General features: G+C 53.2%; 9 protein-coding genes across 9 annotated transcripts; 3 read left to right on the top strand and 6 right to left on the bottom strand.

Moving 5' to 3' along the window:
- Window positions 1–376: 376 nt before the first annotated feature.
- Window positions 377–811, bottom strand: COCCADRAFT_38892 (uncharacterized protein; the record flags this gene model as incomplete). Its single annotated transcript, XM_007716562.1, has 4 exons — window positions 377–415; window positions 468–545; window positions 592–722; window positions 766–811. 4 exons carry the CDS (start codon window positions 809–811, stop codon window positions 377–379), a joined length of 294 nt encoding a protein of 97 aa, XP_007714752.1.
- A 619-nt stretch (window positions 812–1430) lies between these two features.
- COCCADRAFT_102562 (uncharacterized protein) lies at window positions 1431–2246 on the top strand (the record flags this gene model as incomplete). Its single annotated transcript, XM_007716561.1, has 1 exon — window positions 1431–2246. The coding sequence occupies one exon, from the start codon at window positions 1431–1433 to the stop codon at window positions 2244–2246; it is 816 nt and encodes a 271-aa protein (XP_007714751.1).
- Window positions 2247–2952: 706 nt separating this feature from the next.
- COCCADRAFT_102537 (uncharacterized protein) lies at window positions 2953–3186 on the bottom strand (the record flags this gene model as incomplete). Its single annotated transcript, XM_007716560.1, has 1 exon — window positions 2953–3186. A coding segment is annotated over one exon (234 nt), but the record flags the coding sequence as incomplete, so codon positions are not given.
- Window positions 3187–3231: 45 nt separating this feature from the next.
- On the top strand, window positions 3232–4134 carry COCCADRAFT_7083 (uncharacterized protein; the record flags this gene model as incomplete). The annotated part of the gene is made up of 1 exon (XM_007716544.1): window positions 3232–4134. One exon carries the CDS (start codon window positions 3232–3234, stop codon window positions 4132–4134), a length of 903 nt encoding a protein of 300 aa, XP_007714734.1.
- Window positions 4135–4655: 521 nt separating this feature from the next.
- On the top strand, window positions 4656–5597 carry COCCADRAFT_54829 (uncharacterized protein; the record flags this gene model as incomplete). Its single annotated transcript, XM_007716559.1, has 1 exon — window positions 4656–5597. A coding segment is annotated over one exon (942 nt), but the record flags the coding sequence as incomplete, so codon positions are not given.
- Window positions 5598–5921: 324 nt separating this feature from the next.
- COCCADRAFT_102535 (uncharacterized protein) lies at window positions 5922–6110 on the bottom strand (the record flags this gene model as incomplete). Its single annotated transcript, XM_007716558.1, has 1 exon — window positions 5922–6110. One exon carries the CDS (start codon window positions 6108–6110, stop codon window positions 5922–5924), a length of 189 nt encoding a protein of 62 aa, XP_007714748.1.
- Window positions 6111–7529: 1419 nt separating this feature from the next.
- COCCADRAFT_102533 (uncharacterized protein) lies at window positions 7530–8812 on the bottom strand (the record flags this gene model as incomplete). The annotated part of the gene is made up of 5 exons (XM_007716557.1): window positions 7530–7608; window positions 7703–7984; window positions 8063–8204; window positions 8258–8696; window positions 8753–8812. The coding sequence occupies 5 exons, from the start codon at window positions 8810–8812 to the stop codon at window positions 7530–7532; spliced, it is 1002 nt and encodes a 333-aa protein (XP_007714747.1).
- Window positions 8813–9706: 894 nt separating this feature from the next.
- Window positions 9707–11722, bottom strand: COCCADRAFT_38888 (uncharacterized protein; the record flags this gene model as incomplete). The annotated part of the gene is made up of 3 exons (XM_007716556.1): window positions 9707–11353; window positions 11415–11571; window positions 11667–11722. The coding sequence occupies 3 exons, from the start codon at window positions 11720–11722 to the stop codon at window positions 9707–9709; spliced, it is 1860 nt and encodes a 619-aa protein (XP_007714746.1).
- A 3398-nt stretch (window positions 11723–15120) lies between these two features.
- On the bottom strand, window positions 15121–18479 carry COCCADRAFT_102551 (uncharacterized protein; the record flags this gene model as incomplete). The annotated part of the gene is made up of 5 exons (XM_007716555.1): window positions 15121–17572; window positions 17639–17867; window positions 17929–18022; window positions 18092–18249; window positions 18305–18479. 5 exons carry the CDS (start codon window positions 18477–18479, stop codon window positions 15121–15123), a joined length of 3108 nt encoding a protein of 1035 aa, XP_007714745.1.
- Window positions 18480–19012: the final 533 nt, after the last annotated feature.

The following is a 19012-nucleotide window of genomic DNA, read 5'->3' as shown; positions in this document are numbered from 1 at the left end:
CAGCGGATAGTCGCGAGTCGGGGGTTGAGGATAGGAGAGGGTGTGGGTAATGGCATTGTGCAAGTTATGAAGCCGAGTGGAGACATTGAGGAAGTTGTGGGACCCCGCTGCTGCTGCTGCTGCTGGGGAGAATGAGGCAGGCGCTCGTGGGAGAGCAGGCAGGCACGGCTGGCTGGCTGGCTGGCTGGCTGGCTGGCTGGCTGGCTGGCTGGCTGGCTGGCCATAGGGGCCAGGGGCAACGACGACCTTTTTTTTTCCCTTCGGCCATGTATACAGGCTGCATACTACCTACGTGTGAATGGATGTCAGTAGTGTACACGCATACATGCTTACTATACTTAGTAAAAAGTATACATACTTACTCTCCATCTCCTTACTAGTCGCGCCCAACCTCCAGCCCCGGCCATTGGTCGGCCTGCCAGGTAATTTTTCCTGTGGCTTTTTCGCTCACCGTCTGCAAACCTTACCCCAGTGGCTCTTAGTGGGCGCCAGCTGCAAAAGCTTCTCTCAGTTAGGTCCAGCCTTCTGCTGTCTCTCGCTACGCCCTGCCATCACCCCGGGCCGCTGATGTCGGCTGAGCGACAGGCAAACCCGCAATTCATTCGGCCTGACGCCAGACGGCACGGTGAAGGCCATGGACATGACAGAGGCGTCTGCAGATGCTGGGAACACCCGAAGCAACCTGCGTTCGGGGCTTGCAACGGTGCATGCACGGCCCATGCCTAAGTACTGATGGACTGATTTCATCTCGTCTCGTATACTTACAGCACCGCGGGTGCACGTCACTTTTGGCTGCGTCGATGCATACCATGTCCAAACAGAGACATGGTCACATACAACCACACATGCATAGCTGGTAGGAGTAGATGCAGAGAGCTTGTGCCCTGGGTCCACATGGACGCACCGAGTAGACTACTAACTGCTCGACAGGACACAGAGAGCAACATGGCGTGCTGCAGAGAGGGCGATAGACGAGATCGCCTCGTGCTTGGGTGCACCCACCCACACCCACACCCGTAACACCCGTACACCCGACCAACCCTTGGCCACAGGAAATTCTGCCCCGCCGACTGGCCCCGACGGCTTCTTCCTCAGAGCGCTCCGTGGACAAGGCAGCAAACGGCGAAGACGTGTGCGTATGTGTGATGGGCAGTCTGGCACACTACAAGTCCGCACAGCAAATCACAAGTGCCATGGCCGGCCGGGCCACGAGTCGACACTGCGTCTGCATCTAATCGCCGCCGCCGCCGCCGCCGCCCACACGCGACGAAAGTGAAAGTGGAAGTGGAAGTGGAAGTGGAAGTGGAAGCATCTCTCGGAGATTTAGCACAAACACCCCTAGGCCCAGCCCAGACACCACACGCGCTCTGACCTTCAGCACGCTCCGGCCCCAGTGCCACGAGTCTGAGTCCTTCTCCCTCCACGCCGCCATGCCAGCGCTCCTGGTCGACACAAGCACCCGCCCGGCCTCGTCCAGCGATGCCTCGACGCGCTCCCACCACTCGGCCAACCGCTCAAAGTCTCCCACCCCAGACCGCCCCCCCGTGTCGCCTCTGACGCCCACACAAGCGGTTGCCCAGCTAGCTCCGGTGGAGCGCAGCGAACCTCGACCCCGCCCTGCCCCTCCGCCCACGGCCACCTTCACACCACAGCCGCCCTCGGTCGCCATCGATGAGACCGACAATCCCGATGCCATTGCCCTGCGCTCCGCCATATCGCTCCTGCAGCTGCAGCGCGAGAAGAGTAAGCGCGACCTCAAGGCCCTCGAGGACCTCAAGGCCGCCGCCATAGCCGACCCACAGGCCTTTGCCCGCTCGCTCCACCAACAGCGAGCCCAGCAGTCGCACTCGTATCAGGACATTCTTACGCCCACCCTATCTGGCCTGGGCCATGACCAAGGCGCCAGCAATCCGGACGCTCCCAGGGACTCGACACGCATGGACACAGAGTCCAGTGCCCCAAGGTTCCCTCCCATTCCACAGCCGCAAAACGTTGTGCGATGTCCCCCCATCAACTGGGACAAGTACCACATCGTCGGCGAACCACTTGACAAGATGCATGAAGAGCAAAAGAGGTGGCCGGGTTCGGCAGAGCCCCCACGCACAAAGGCCGGACACCGCGCACCGCCACATTCAATAGCCGCGCCATACTCGCCATTCACAGACGGCATCAGCGCTCGCGCATCTTCATCATCGTCAGCAACACCGCCACAACCACCAAAAAACTCAAAAAAGTCTCCCTCGTAAGACTCGGCTACTGCCGAGCCGGTGGACCCTCAGTCGCCATACGCGGTACACAGTCCCTTGACCCTATCATCCACATTTGGTATCATTACACCCTGCAAAAAACATCAACTTGGGAAGTACCGGTTGCTCCACTCGTGAAAACAACAACCTGCATGTTTGGCATCATAGACGATGCCCCACAAATTAGCACAAACTTAGGGCCAAGGAGCAATAGACTCAAATAGCAAAACCCATAGACGAAATACTAGTCTACAAAAACATTCCCCCCCCGGTGCTGCGCACACACACACACACACGTGCTTCACGTTCCATCTGGGTAATGCTTGTAGCGCTGCAGACTGGCCAACTCACAGGTACACATGGGCCTACGTACCTACACTACGCACCAGAGTGGCTGTGCAGCCCACCTCAACGTGGCGCATTTGTTGCCGGTACAAGACCTACCCACGCCGGCGTGATACGGCGGTGAAGGTTGTCTTTTTTTTCTCTCTCTCGCTCCTATTGTTGCCCAACCGGTCAATTTGCATCTTGTCCTGTCAGTCATTCCTGCTTCTCGCCCCTGCTTGACAGCTTCGCTTAGCGGTACTGTCTACGTCATCGGCCCAGGGCCCGCAACAACAGCCGCCCAGAACCACGTCAACGTCGTGTCGGTGTGCTAAAAACAGTCAGATCCGTCGCCCAAGACGTTGATCTTATGGCTGAGCCGTTATTTGACTGGCTGCCTGCTCGGCTGCTTCCACGATGAGACCCTGCGCCAGTGACGTGCGGGTCCCAGACTCATTACCGTCGCATTCCAGGCTTTGGGTGGGCATGCCCGCCTATAAGTGCAGTACTTTGTGCCTTTCGCCGCTGTTTGTGAACAACAAAGTCCTTCAGTCGCTCTTGCCCGCGCGTCCTCACGCCACCCTTGTTCACGTACTCTTTCAACACTGTCGCTCACTAGCACTCATTGCCACTGCAATACACCAACAAACAAATCGCAACAATGCGCTTCATCGCCCTTGTACCCGTCTTATGCTGTACTGCAGCCCTGATTCTCTCGTTCCTCTGTCTCTTTGCAGGCCATAAGAAGGGTTTCATGGAAGACTACTCGCTCCTCACACTCAACACCTCGGCCATTGGACAAAATCTCGTCAGCAGAGTCTCAAACTCCGACGACTCCACCCTGTCTAATATCATCGATCTCATCCCAGACTCCATCACCAATACAATCACCGATGAAATCAATGAGAAGATAGACGAGTTCCGCGAGCGCGCTGGCATCGAGGACTGGTACTCAGCACACATGCTGAACTATTGCCAGGGACAGTACACACCCGACGAGGTGGCTAATGCGACCCTGAAGCAAGACGACATTAGCAAAAACGTTACCGAATGCTCCAAAAACAAGGCCATGTACAAGTTCAATCCAACCGACATCATCCAACAAGCCCTAAACAGATCGGGTATAGACATCACCCTACGAGACATCCAATGGCCAGAAGACATCCAGAAGGGCATCGATGCGTTGAATGCTGTAATGGCAGCCATGTTCGTTCTCTACGTCATCGCAATCTGCCTCATCTTCTTGACCCTCGTCGCCAGCCTTGTTGGCATCTTCACTTCAGGAAGACTGAGTGCAGCTCTAAACATCGGCCTTGGTCTCTCGGCATTTTTAGCCATTTCCGTCGCCAGCGCCCTCGTCACTGCTGTCATGATCAAAGGTAACGACGTCGTCAACGAACACGGAAACCAAATCGGCCTTGAATCGCACTATGGTGGCAAGTTTCTCGCCTTGACATGGGCTGCAACTGGCCTCATGCTCCTTGCTGTCCTTACTTGGTTCGTAGCTCTCTGCTTTAGCTGGAGAGAGCGCCGTTCGCACACCCCCAGGAAGTCGGTCATCTAAGAGTATCCACCAAACAAAAGAAAATACCACAACGCGTAGAGAGCGCGCTGGATGAAACGAATGCCTGGATTTGAAGAATCAAATTGAACGTGTGTACGGATACCGAGATATGCGAACATGTATTACGATTGACTGGTTGAGGTGTAACGTTTTTCCTTTGTTTGTTTGTTCTGTTTGTTATATACCCACCCCCCGGATACCAGATTGCATCATAGACGATCTGGTGGAGATTTATGTAGAATTTGATATGTTGAACCCTATTTCCATGTCATGAGTGATGCAGAACGCGAGATGAGCATATAGGGACGTGGGGAAACAAGGATGGCAAAGAGAAGAAAATCTCATCGATATCAATCAACGCAATCCTGAACTACTAGTGTTCACAGTGTAGAGATGTTCATTACTAAGCTAGAGCTAGCCGAGCAAGCCTTCAGCCTTCCAGCCTTCTTTACGAACATCCCGCTGCTGTTCCCTTGCATTACACTCAGAACTTCAACAATCACAACAACAGATTTCCCACAATGCGTCTCATAAACTGTTTAACCCTTGAGCTCGAAGAGTTCTTCGGCAGCAATATTCCGCCTTACGCCATCCTATCACACACCTGGGGCAATGACGAGGTGACATTTCTTGAACTCCCTCTCTCTACACCAGCGACGCAAGCCCGAGCAGGATACAGAAAGATTGAGTTTACCTGCCAACAAGCAATCCGTGATAAGCTCAACTATGCATGGGTTGATACCTGCTGCATTGATAAGAGATCCAGTTCAGAGCTTTCCGAGGCTATCAACTCCATGTTTGCTTGGTACAGAGACGCAAGCTATTGCTATGCATATCTCTCAGATGTCCTGGAAGAAGAGATGGGTGAACATTTTCACAAAAGTAGATGGTTTACCAGAGGCTGGACACTACAAGAACTCTTGGCACCGAGAGACGTTGAATTCTACAACTGCCAGTGGCACTGGTTAGGCCGAAAGTCTGGCCATTCGAAATTGATATCCGAAATAACGGGAATAGATGTGACCGCTTTGATGGGGACAAGGGCCAGATGTCATGCTAATGGCGGTATGTTTGGTGATCACTGCGTTGCAAAGAGAATGTCGTGGGCCTCAACAAGAGAGACGACCCGTACTGAAGACATGGCTTACTGTCTATTGGGAATTTTCAACATCAACCTGCCGCTGCTGTACGGGGAAGGTGACCGGGCCTTTCGTCGCCTGCAAGAAGAGATTATTCGAAGAGTGAATGACGATTCAATACTTGCTTGGGGGCCGCGGCTTGACATCAAGCGTCAAACAGAACCTCTGTTCAAATATTTCAAGGACACGATAATATACAAGAATGCTAGTCTGAATATACTGGCAAAATCGCCCAAGGACTTCACCGATTGCGGCGATTTGGAATACGCTATAAACCCAATCACTCCGCCTACTCTAACAACCCTCGGGTTAACTATACAATTACCAAGTCTGTATGTATCCCAGTATGATTATGTTGAATATTCGTACTGGGTTGGACTGCTTGGCTGCTCAGTAGGTGAAGAAAGGCAATTCCTGGGCATTTTCATCCACGCAAAAGCAAACAACATTGAGCATACGACGGTAATTAGCCGTGATAGTGTCCGAGCCCGCTGGTCTTTTGGCAAACCGGTTGACTACACTACAGTGCTTTTGAGTGCAAGACATGCTGTAAAGGCGGCTGATCAAACAATCACCATACAAGAACCCAGTGAGGGTTACGCCTCACACTCACGCTGGTGGCGCCATGTAGACATCGTCGTCGAAGCATCAGAGACTCTGTGGGACATGGGATATCAAATCGTAAATCAAACACATCGGACCGCATCGTTTAGAGGTAGACGGGTGCACGAATGCAAGTCTATATGGGATCCGGACACAATGATCCTTAGGGTCGAAAACTCTCTCTCGTCCATTCAACTGACTGAGTTGTGCTTTGAAGCGCCATTGAATTCTCATTCCTCTACCTTTACCATTTTCTTGTGTATTGCAACTAGCTGCGTTATCGTAGTGAGAGGCGCGACGTTTTCAGATGATGACAGGCATGGCTTTTCCCTCCGTCTCCAGCGTAACGCCACACGAAGCGACAATGAAGATGTCACGATTCAGAGTCAGGAAGGGCACATGTATCGAATCGGCGTTGTCTTTCGCAAAACGACAGTGCATCAACGCCATATATGTGAGCTTAGTGTCGACGCTGTTTCAGCGTCAGCTTCTTCTTCTTCTTCCTCCTCCTCCTCCTCCTCCTCAGATATTGATCCCTCCTGCGAACTTTCTTTCCACTCTAATGTTCCATCGGAGTGAAATCAATATTCCCCATAATCTCATGTTTACGATAACACACTCCATTCACAATTGTACCATCCATAGAGACCACGCCGTTAGTGTCTGAATACGTGTGCACGTTACATATCCATCGCTTCACCCAAAAAAAAAGACCATTTGTGTGCAAAATGTCAACTAACCAGTTTCGCAAAGTCGATTTACAATCCAGCCACCAATCCAATCACAAACCATGCCTGGGCAAAAAAACCATGTAAAACATTCCCATTCCATATCGTCCTCGCATCCTCACAACTCCCCCCCCCAAAAAAAAATTCAAACAAAAAGAAAAGCAGTGTTTCTAACTATACCCACATCAGTATACGAAGATGATGACTACGATCTTGATATTCTCATGTACAAATCGGACATGGCGATAAGTGGTATTAGGCTGCAGTAATAGTGTGAGGGAACATATTGTTATTATCATGATGTTGGGGTCTTGGGGTCTGGGGGGGAGGAGGGGCGGCAAGGGAGGGAAATGTATGACTGAAAGTGGTGGAGGTGCGGGAATTCAGTATTAGGTTAGTAGGGCGAGATATGAAGGGGCAAGAAGAGATTGCGTATAATGAAAAGCCTATTAAATGTGAGGGTTTGTATTCGAAATTCAACTCATTCAATTCGAAAACATGACAAAAATACGAAAAGAAAAAAACTAAACGGGTATCTACATTCATTTACCTTTAGCAATGTGGTTTGCTGTCTGCTATCAAGTTGACGAGGGAGTTTCGTCCACCCAATCAACACCACAACCACATATCCCTACCCAGATATCACCCAGCGTACTACTACATGCGTTTACTATATACCCATTAACATGTTGCTTCCCTCGCTCTTCTCTCTTCCAAGGTAAATCAACAGCTGCCCTAAGTATATCCATTTCTCTGCCAAGCCAAAATTACCAGGGGTACATGTAGACCGCCATGTTAGATCTTATGCAAAGCTAGTGCTCAGGTCATAGATATGAGCAACTTTGTCTCATATATAGCAAATGTGCGCGATTGTCGAGTCGCGTGCTTGGTCCTGTGGCGCTAGCTCATCGCTGGCGGATGATTTCTAGTAAAGACCGGTATCAGTGGAGGCCGAAATCGAGTTGAAGAGGAACAAAGCTTGCGCACCTGTGAGAAACTCCTCGCTGCAGATACAGAAAATGTACTTGTTAGCAAAACTTATTCACCGAAATCATGAACGGAGAGGGGGTTGCATCTCCCAAACCAAGTTCCACTTACAAGCTCAACGTGATATAACCGTCGCGATCCTCATCATACTTCTTAAAAACATCCGTCATTCTCTTCAGACTAATACATGCCTGGACGAACAAGTCGAAACTGAGTGCATTGCGGCCATCGCGGTCATATGTGCGGTAGAGCAGAGTGACGAATTGCTGGGAAAGACGGTATCCAAAGGCGATCAGGGCTTCGTTAAATTCAGCATATGATATGCTGCCGCTATGGTCCTGGTCGAAGCGGTCGAAAAGAGCGCGCCAGGCAGAGAGGAAACCCCAGAGGCCACTGTACGAGTGAAAAAGAAATCATTAGTATGTGAATCTCGTCATGAGTATGGAAGGTGGGAGGCAATGGATGGCATACCAGAACTCGTCAAAATTGACTGTGCCGGATTTGTTGGTGTCAAACATTCGAATCATCATGCGTACAGTATGGGGGTCGAAAGGCGTCCAGTCACCGTTTACAAGGGCAGTTCGCAGCTCAGCTTCTGTAAGCTCACCACTTCCTGCCGCAATGGTTAGTTACTTGTCAATTTGACCAAATGTAAACATGGCATACTGTCTTTGTCCACAGCGCCAAACAGTCTCCACAGGGCCTCGCGATCATTTCCATCTCTTGGTGGGGCGGGCGCGGGCGTTGGTGGGGGTCTTGACTGCTGCGCAAGCTGAGGTCTTCCATGATAGCCCTGTGGTGGCGGTCCTTGACCATAGTTTGCTGGTGGAGGCGATCCAAGGCCCATTCTATTGTCTTGTCGCGAATCATAACGATTGTCATAGCGCGCATCGTTGTATGCGCCTGGCGGGGGTCGGCTGTCGTATCCTCCTCCTCCACCTCCTCCTGCACCGCGACCACCTCCTCCGCCATAGCGGTCGTCTGGACGTGTATCGTATCGCTGGTTGGGAACAGGTGGTGGAGGCTTGTTGTAGTCAGGGCGCGCAGAGCTTGTGCGCGGTGGGCGTGAGGCTGTGGTAGTATTTTGCGACATCATAGCGGCAGCCTGAGCTACGTCAGTTTTGCACCTGTAGTAGTATTGCAAGTTGAACAAAGACGCACCTGTTCGGGCTCAGCATGCATGGGCAACCTGTCTGGGTTGAAGCCTTTGTTATACGCCATGTTGTGATTGAATTGGTCGTGGGCGTTTGGAGGGGTGAGAGCAAGTTGTTGGCAAGGCCGAGGGCTGATATATGAATGTGACACCAAGCTTCAGGTGCTCGGCGATCGCAAACAGCCGTCAGGTGGACAGGGGGAGAGTTCAGTTGCGAGGAAGATGCCAGCAAGGGGACGCACCGGTAGACGAGGACGCCGCCGTCAAAGAAACTATGCAGATTCAAACAGTCAAAGCCCAATCTTGGGTTTCCTTCACAGCCCATTTGCGGCTGGCAGCTACAGCGAGGGTGCCTTGGGTAGAGGCGCAGCCGCAGCGGCAAGCGTAGCGGGGCACCGGCTTGGCCCTATGACGCTGCGTGCCCACCTTCACCATCACACGCGAGAATAACTTCAGTCAGCGACTTCAGTCATCCAATCACTGCACTCGTTGCCTTTCTGGCCTGATACGAGCTGGTCTTTCGTCGCGCCACTTTCCGGCATGGTGCTGATTCGGTGCTTCTAGAAACTCGGCCAACATGTCATTTGTATTACTATGTATGTACAAAGAAGAAACAGTTTTGACCTTACTCAACTACTCATCGTTCGTCATGCTATTGCTAGTGTGTGGAGAAAATACCCGCCTGCAGTCATCAAATTGTAAAAAGAGATAGTGAATAGCAGACAACAATAACAACAACAGCTGCCGTGGGTATCCAACGCCCCTGCACCCAAAATTCAACAACAAACAGGATACCAGTAATACGTGGGGTGCATGCATCGAGCATGGCTAGCTTGCCCAAGATCAAAAAGCAAAAAAAAGAGAAACAGCCGGGTCGAACAAGATACGCTTGTACAATTACAGACGACCGGAGCCAAGTGGCCGTGCATAAGAAAAAAAGGGTTCCGCACTCGTTGCTCCCATCACGTCTTGACCCGCTTCTGGTTGCCGTCATCCGACCCCTGATCCGATGTCTTTCGCTTGCGCTCTGCAGAGTCATCCCGCGCAAAGCTAGGGCCGTTTGGAGCTACTGGAGTCTGAAAGGTCAAGGGACTCGGCAGCATGTTGGAATCGCGGCCAAAACCCCATTCAGGGTAAAAGCTTGATGGAGAAGGAAGAAGGCCATTCTCCACAAATCGGCTGGGGAGTGCCGAGATTGGGGTTTCCATGTCATTGCTTCTCCCGTATGAGTTGCTATTTGACGGTGGTGGGGGACGAGCGAATGGGTTTGGCGGGCCTGTTGCACCAGCACTGAGCAACGAATTGGCGCTCGGCGAAGGCGGAGGAAGGACAACACCTGAAGAATGCGATGCGTCGGTGCTTCGTCCTGGTGTTGCGCCAGTTGTGCCAGAATCCTTGGGCGATGAGTCGGCAGTTGCGCTGCCAGCATCCGAGTGTTCACTTGGAATTTGGACCCTTAATCTTGGCTTGCTCTCACCCATACGTAGACTGTTTGTGCGAGATGGTGGGGGAATAATGGGCACTGAAGATGTAGACTGTGTTCGCTGCGGTGGTGGCTGGGCTTGCGGGGGCTGCGGCTGAGGTTTTGGCTCTCCATCCGGCTGCGGTCGGTGTATGGTAGCAACGTCAATAGACTGGGCTCGGTTTTCCTGTTTGATAAATGGGGCTTCGTTGCGTTGTGCGTTGGCATTGTTGTTGCTGCTACTACCCCAATGCGCTGCTAGCATAGACTGGCTGTCGTCGATTGGAGTGAAAATGCTGTGTCTGGCAGATGCATGCAGGGGTTTTGGCTGGGGAAGAGGGGGGCTCTGAAAGTTGTTTTGTTGAGGTGGAGATGGGACGATGATGGTGGGTTGTTCTGGACGTTCCTGCTGTGGCTGCGGGGGCTGAGGCGGTGGAGGCGGCGGGGGCTGTTGTTGTTGCTGTTGCTGTTGCTGTTGCTGCTGCTGTTGTTGTTGTGCCTGTGCCTGTGCCTGAGCCTGAGCCTGCGCTTGTGCCTGCGCCTGTGCTTGTGCCTGTGCCTGCGCTTGTGCCTGTTGATCTTGCTGCTGCTGCTGTTGCTGCTGGAAGGTGGGCGGCATAGATTGCCGGCGTTGTTGCTCCTGTTGCATATACTGAACCTGGGGGTGCGCAGGCATTGGATGCGAGAATTGATACTGTGAGGCTGGTGGAGTGGGCTGGGGCTTCGGGGCCATCTGCGGAGCTGGCTGGGGGTTGTAGAAAGGCGGATTTGGCATATAGGCATAGTTGTTGGGAGGCGCCGGTGGTTGCGAAGGGTAGGGCTGGGGCGGAGCGAGGTTTGAACTGGGGCGGCGTATGTGTCCGACCCTCGAGTTGGGTCGCGACAGATGGTGGGGAGGCTGGGGCGAAGGGCCGCGTTGCTGGAAGGCGCCATTTCCAATGGGAGGCGACATGGAGGGGGCAGCGTGTCGGATGTGCTGGAACTGCGAATGCTGCATGTGATGGGGCATCATGGGGTGGTCGGGAGGCGTGTGCGAGTCTTGGGGAAGGGGAGCGTCTTCGTCGTCATCGTCGTCGTCGTCGCCGTCCTTCTTGCCCATGAAGTCCTCGGGGCCCTTGTGCTCGTGTGCGCCGCCATACTGGGTAACCTGTCAGTGCCATGCCGTTTTAGCGCGACTCTCTATCCGGGGCCAATGGGGGAATGCCTACGTATTGGTAACGGCCAATGGTCTCGTTGATGTCGCCCGACGAGAACTCGTACAGCTTCTTGTTGTGGCCGAAGATGATGACTGCCACGTCGACGGAGCAGAGGACGGAGAGCTCGTGGGCCTTTTTGAACAGGCCGCCCTTGCGCTTGAGGAAGGTGCTGGGGGTGGTCAGCTCTGCGAGGGTAGCAATGGGCGCGATGGGGCGCGATGGAAGGCGATGGGAGCAAGGGAAAATGGAGTCGAGTCGACTTACACAGAGCGGTTGCGGTCGTCCTTGATGGCCTTGATCTCAATCTTTCTGCGGCCCATGGTGGATAGAGGATGCTAGACGTCAAAGCGCATGGAGCGACGGGGAGGTGGGCTAGCAAAGGGTCGTGGAGCACAAAAGAATCGAGGTGGTACTAGTAGCTTGCGCGGCACGCTCACGGCCAGTGTTTCAGCAGCAGAGGACGGGCGGGCGGCCAAAGTCGGCGCTGTGGGCGAGGCGGATCGTCTCGGCGACCCGAGGGCTATATGGGCTGGGGGTGCAGCGCAGAGGGGGGGGTTGATGGGGGGGAGTTGCAGCAGTATGTAGGCGCGGCGTTGCTGAGGCTCTGGGCTGGGCGAAATGTGGTTTGGAGAGAGCGACGATGGAGCGGGCGGGCGCCCCTATATTTAGAAGCCTGGCGTCTGCGCTCACCAGGCCATGGCCGTCGCTAAAATGCCCGCTTACGGCCTATTTGCCTGCTTTGGCTCGACCGGCCCACCCATCACCCACTCCCCCATTGGCCGCGCCGCCGCCGTGTCAATCTTCCGCCCTCGCCCTCTAGCCCTCCAGAGTTATTTTAAGGACATATGTATCGCAAGACTACTAGGAGCAGCACACATACTTGCTGTCGCGAGCCCTCGACTCGGACTGCAGCAGAGACTGCCTGCCTGGCTGCCTGGCTGTCAGATCCATCACAGCTCCCTCGGCGCTTGTGCCTGTGCCTGCACACCTCACCCCATGTCGCCCATGTCGCCCATGTCTGCCTCGACCCGTGCAACACGTCCTGAAATCAACCAGGCCCTGCCACACGCCGGCCCAGAGCGCGCTGCTGCTGCATTGCGCCCTTTGCCAAGCCTCGTCTCAATTGCAACACATGGCGAAGCATCCCATCTCTAGTACTAACTCCCGTCGCCGTCGGAGGCGGGGAATTCCCCCTTCTGAAACTGCGGCCTAATTCATCCCCCTTCATAATACCACTGACCTATCCGCCTTGTGCGGCACTGCTTGCTCCTCACACAGAGCCGCATTGTCCTCGTCGCTACTTACTTGCTTGTCCTTTCTCTGCGACATGGAGCCATTTGTGCACGCCGCGCCTGCATCGTGACATCACGCCCAAACAACCACCTTTTCGCTCCCCATTCCTGCCCAGTCCACGTAGCTGTGATGTTGGATTAGGGCTCGCAGCACCGCGCTTCCTAGCGCGCATCACGCCCCCCAAACGCGATATTTTTAGCAGCCTGCATGTCCCAAAATCCACTTCAATGACGCACCTCGACCGCAACTGCCTCCTCACCCACACTTGCCCATCAACTACCCCATCCTTGGACCCTCTCTTTTCCTTCACGCCTTCTCTGCCCACCAAACCCCTCTCGTTCCCCAGCTGCCATTACTCATCTCACCTGCATAGCCGCCCGCCCGCTTCCTTCGCATTGTCTTCGCTTTGCCTCTGCTAGCTGCTGCTTTGCCCCTTCGTATACCCCACCTGCGGGGCCGTAGTCCGTGATTAGAGAAGATCCGCCGACACGAACACCACCCGCGCCGTATCCATGCAGTCGTCTAGCGGCACAGTTGGATGCTGTTTGTCTGATTCTTCTAATTGAGGCATCCAGCAACATGATATCGCTCCTAGGCAACCAACATGGTCACGTTCACAAAAGCGACCCCACGCATCTCAAGTGCAGGTACCCTTCTCGCCTTCTATTCTTAGTCACACATGTCCCAAGACCAACTTCCTCTTTATTTCCCTACTGGTCAACTGCACAACTCCGGCAGCACATCATATGCAGGTACATACCCACACATCATGTTATTCCACACCACCAAATAACCCGATCCGAAAAAATCCCCCCTTGTCTCTCACAACTTCCAACTTAACCGCACAAGCTACATGTTAGATGAACTACCTTGCATGCACACAGCTATTCCTGGGAAACCCATGTCACATGCAACCTGCAGAACTAATTGCGTCCCTTCTTTTCTTAACAGCAACCACAACAACAATATCCACTACTTCCAGTATCATCACTCCACACTCTCTCCGTCGGCGCTTACTCCATCTTAACACTCTCTTGTATAGTACTACTTCACCCATCGCTCAACGCCACAATATACCTGAAACCCTAGCATACACCTCGTATCCTCTTCTCTCTCCCTTCTCTCTCTCACACACATTTTTCTTACCAACATATCCGCACACATCCGGGTCTGCATCCAATGTTTGTATTGAAAAAAAACATAAAACCAACAAAAAACCAGGGGGTGTGGAAACTTTGGAATATCATGACGCCATATTACCCCCTCAAGCAAAGTTAAGTTTTCGTATTCGTATATACCTACGATATTATAGCCTGACTTATATGTTTTTTGGAAATTAACCCCCCCAATAACAACAAAAAACGAACCCATTATCATATTCTGTTCGCGGCTGGAAATTAGATATAGTTATATCGTACGAGTCCTATATCATGAGCCCACATCTCTGAAGGGGGAATGAAGGGGGCGGGGGGGGGGAGGGAGGAAAGAGGTGGTAACAAAAAGCATAGACCATATGAATTAGCAAAAATCAGAGAAATAAAAGGAACAAAGTAGGAAAAGTGAATACGTATGTAAACTTTGGCAAAAAAAAAATTATTAATTCGAGCTTTCAAATCACAAAAAGTCACCCAAGCGCACAAAAAAACATCCACACACGCACACATCAAAACCACCCGTCCTTCTCACTTCACTTGGATAGCAAAACAAAACGAAAAGAAGATTCAAAACAAAAAATATAAACACCCATGCATACGCACGTACAAAAACACAAAATCTCGCATCTGCATTAAAATTTCCTCGTTTTTCCCACCCCCACTCCACTCCATACACCTCCCCAACCATCACTCCCCCTTCTTATTCCCCTCACCTCTCCCCTCCTCCTTCCCCCACAAACGTAATCACCACACAAACGACGACCACGGCAGAGGGGAGAAAGGGGAATGAGAGAGAGAGAGAGAGAGAGAGAGCACTAGAACATATGTACATAGACACCAATGTACATTCCCTCCCAAGGTATCTTTAACGAACAAACGAAGAAAAAAAAAGGAGAAAGAAAGAAAAGAAAAAGATCAAGAACAAAAAAAAACAGACAACTAGAACTCTACTTCTCCATCTTATATGTCTCAGTGTTTGAGAGTGGTTGATAACTGATTATTACAGCCTGTTGCGAATAACACACACAGAGAGGTAGAGAGCGGCAGAGGGAAAGCAAGTTTGGGGGCCAATTGTCGTTACAAAAAAAAATAGGTATAACCGGAGGAAAACAGCCGCAAAATCGGGATAAAAAGGGTATCGAGCTCTTTGGTACGCTTGGAAATTCAGACGGGCGGTCTTGTAATGCTTGCAAGGAATCTGCTCTCTCGTGTTAGTCCCCACACTCTCACAACAGCCAACAAAAGAAGCCTTGCCCTTACCATTGCACAATCTACCACTGTCTGCCTGCGCCAGGCCCAGTTGCAACTGGCTGACCGTCAACATTGCCAGTCAGCTCAGCTACACGTGCCTTGATGCGCGCAACACGGCTCTCAATCGTCTCCTCGCCGCTTGTCTCGCCTTCATCAGTCCGCTGGCTCTGGCTCTGACTGCGGCTACGGCGAACCTGCTCCTCGCTCAGTCTAGCTGCACGGTCTGCCGCATTCTTCCTGATCTGCGCCCATCGGTCGTGCGATGGTGACTGCTGCTTGGCAAAATCCACAGATTCCTCCGACACGTCATCCGCTTCATGTGGTGCACGCTGAGTTGGTGTCCTTGGGTTGGCCTGTTGAACTGGTCGTCGGGGAACAGATGGAGCCACAGCGGCATCTTCATCGCTATCATCAGGAACGAAAGCAGGCATCTCTTCCATTGGGCCTTGGTCAAATCGAGAAAAGGCATTGTCAATTTCTTGCTGAGTAGCAGGGCCGCCAGGGATAGGTTCAGCAGATGAATGGGGCTCGGGTATGCCGGTAGACGAGTCGGCAGGGCTAGGATCAAACTTTGGTGACGGAGCGCGTACAGGCTCGGGCTGTTCATCAGTGTATGTTGGAGATGGCACTCGTGCGCTAGCTTGGCGGTCATCAACTCGAGACTCGCTACGGACAGCATCCGGTGGGAAGTAAGAGTCATCCGCGGGCTGGCCAGCTGCTGGTGTCTCCGTCTTCTTCCTACCAAACAGCTTTCGGAAGCCTCCTTCCTTCTTCTTGAGCTTGGCCGGCGAGTGCTTCTTTTCAGGCACGGCCCCCTTGTCCTCACTGACACGATCTTTAGGCTGGGAGGCTACTGCTTTCCTCAGAGCAGGATGCTGGCTGGGAGTCGTAGATGCCTGTGCCGACTTGTCATCAGGAAGAGGCACCTCTTCGGGAGACAATGTCTTCTCTGGAGCAGATGCTGGTTGGTATGACTTGACCGGAGCACGGGGTGACTGAATCGGCGAGTCTGGCCAAGGCACTGGCGTGACGGATTCGTCGGGATCCTTCTCTGACTTAGGTAGAGGAGGCAGTTCGCGGTTCGATGCATTCGAAGGCATCGGTGACGTGCGCCCGTTGGCAGTCAAGTGCAAGTTGTTCTTTGACCCTTTACCAGCACTAGTATCACCCAGGTACTGTGCACGGAGGGCGTCGCGATCGAGCGCAGCCTCGCCAAATTTCTTGTCCCATTTCATAGCTGGACCGGCCTCGTTAACCAAGTGCGGCTGTAGGGTCAGTACGCTGTTTGTCTTGACAGATGTGGTGTCATCGTGGCGTCCTCGACGCTGGGCGAGTTCCCTTGCGTCTTTCTCGTCTCGCTCACCTTGGGCCAACTTTGCAGCTGCAGCCTGGATTCTCGCGTGCTGGTCTGGTCCGATGCTAGTCTTGCTCATGGGAGTGTCGTTGGTAGAGCGGTTATAGGGTTCCTTAAGAGATGGCTTCTTGCCGGTTGACTTGCGCCGACCAAGTCGCCCACGTTTTGTGAAACTGAACTTTGATTTCTTCTCCACAATGTACGCGCCTTCCTCAGGACCATCCGAGGCACCCTTGACTTGCTCCTCCATGACCAGCCACTTTGCGCCTTGGATGCGTGTCTCGATCAATGTGCATCGACCGAAGGCGGCTTTGCGATCCGCGGTCTCCTCAGAAGCCAAACTGATCATCCACACCCACCAAAACGTTTCGTCGAGTTCGAATTTGGTGATACTAGCCAATTCACCAGGATCAAGATCGTCTTCCTTGAGGCCATTGCGCATGTGGGATTGCGAGCTGTGCACACGATGCTCACCTAGGGGCGGGAGCTTCTGGTTCGGCATGAGGAGAGTGGTTGGTGGAGATTTATTGTTCTCGTCTGCGAACCCAGAAGACAGGAAATCTGCCCACGAAGGAGTGGTAGGGCGACCAAAGTCGGCATTCTTTGTGCGTGCAGCAGGTCCAAAGGTAGAAAAGTCGCTTGGACCGCCACCTAGCGAGGATCCGTTGGTGGTGCCGGGATTATCCAAGATGCCTGCGAATCCAAAGTCCTCGAAGCGGGACCACGAGGGGTCTGGTGTAGTGGGGTCTGTCAAACTTGCTACGTTAGACTGGTTGGCGGTTGAAATGCACTCGAGCACTCTGCGACACTCATCAGTCAGAGCCTTGACTGTATCCTCGTACTCTGAAAACTTCTGCAAGGCTCGGTCATCGTCTCGGTACTCGAAGTGTTTTGCGCGGCGGAGTAGGGCAAATGGCGTAGGCGAAACCGAGTCTACAATCATGACCACCTTGGTCGTGCGCGTCTGCATCAGGGTGGGTACCTGGGGAGGATATTCAGTCTGGGAGAGTAGGGCTTGAAGGGACCGTGGTAGGGCGGATATGGCTCCGACCACATTTGTGTCTGGTGAAAGCGATCGCAGATAGGCGAAGAAGAGATGACTTGCTGCATCTGCAGCCCTAGAGACGAGTCAGTTTATTCTTTCTTTCTTCTTTGGAGGGGTCAAGTGCAGCCTGCGCGCTTACTTCTCCCATGTGCGGTAACCTCCGTCGAAACCCTTGTTATCTTCATGGAACTCGAATGCCCACCAGCCTGCAAGACGAGAAAGCTTTCTACCACCCATGCCATTAGTCTTGCCTCGGGCAGCCACAGAAGACAATAGGTCAAAGAAGTCGAAGATTATGCTCTTGCGTGACTCGGACTCGACGCTCATAGGGATAAACGTGTCGAAAGAATGTCGGGCAAAGTTTGAATCTAGATGCATCGAGTCAGCAAGCGAGGAAGGGTGAAGGAGAAGTTCTGTTCGAGAACTCACCAGACTCGCCAATGCGGAAGAGCTCATAAGCGTCCCAGGTGACTACGCCGCCGGGCAGCCTGCTCCAGCACCATTTGATAATACTGCAGAGCGTCTGTATGGGTCAGTACGGAGCACTGTCTTTGGGGGGGAGAGGGGAGGGGGAGGTGGTGGGGTAGTGTACCAAGGGCTCGGTCAGACGCAATTCTTGTGCCAGGCGCTCGCCCGAATATTGGCCTGTTTCTTCATAGGCAGCCTTGAAGAAGTTGCGAATGAAGTTGCGCGAGGCGCTTGTGTCTGAGGTGGGGCGAAAGGGCAGTAGCATAAAGGGCATGTCCAGGGCTGGAGTGCGGGTCAGTTGGGGCTGGACAGGAACCAATTCGCAGCGTCGACTTACCCCTCGACTTTATTTCCTGTGTGCAGACATGGACAAGCTCCTGGATCTCTTCTGGAGCCACCTCTTTGCGCGTCCATGACTCTTCCCAGCGAGGTTTTGGGGGAGCGGCGGGCTCGGGAGCCGTCTTTGACTTTTGCTTGTCCTTTGAATTGAAGACATTCTTGAAGAAAGGCATGGTGAGGAAGGGCGGGCGGCCTGGCCTCTCGGGTGGTGTGAGGGTGGGTGGTGTGCCGGAGTATTTACTTTGAGCCCCTGCCCGGGAGATAATCACTGAGGGCGGCGCGCGACGCGGCCTGGGGCGGTGCGGTGCGATGCGGTACAGTGCAGACGCAGGGACCTGGACTATTTGGGGCCAGTACCGGATTACTTTTTGGTGGCTCGCGGAGTGTGGAAATGTAAGTAGCAAGCAAAAAAAAAGAAAACGGCGGGCGGGCGCAAGATGTCCGCGACTGCTTTTGGCCGCCGCGAGAGTGCTATCACTGGTGGCGGGCGGGAAAGGAGAGAGGCGAGACAGGGCAGTTGATGCTCGTTTGGGGCCTAGCGAAATAAACCGCCCATCAGGCCTATGCCATGGCATCCCACCGCCTGTGTCCATGCCATGCCTCGCTGCAACCCCTGTCGCGCCAAGCGGCCTGCCACAACGCCCTGTGTCCTATCCCTCTCCCTCCTGCTCGCTCGCCCTGCAGCCCACCAGTGCCTCCGTTTCGC

This window comes from Bipolaris zeicola, assembly GCF_000523435.1.
Source record: "Bipolaris zeicola 26-R-13 unplaced genomic scaffold scaffold_144, whole genome shotgun sequence".
Classification (NCBI taxonomy): domain Eukaryota; kingdom Fungi; phylum Ascomycota; class Dothideomycetes; order Pleosporales; family Pleosporaceae; genus Bipolaris; species Bipolaris zeicola.
Note: the sequence above shows the minus strand (reverse complement) of the source record. Positions and strands in the feature narration are given on the sequence as shown.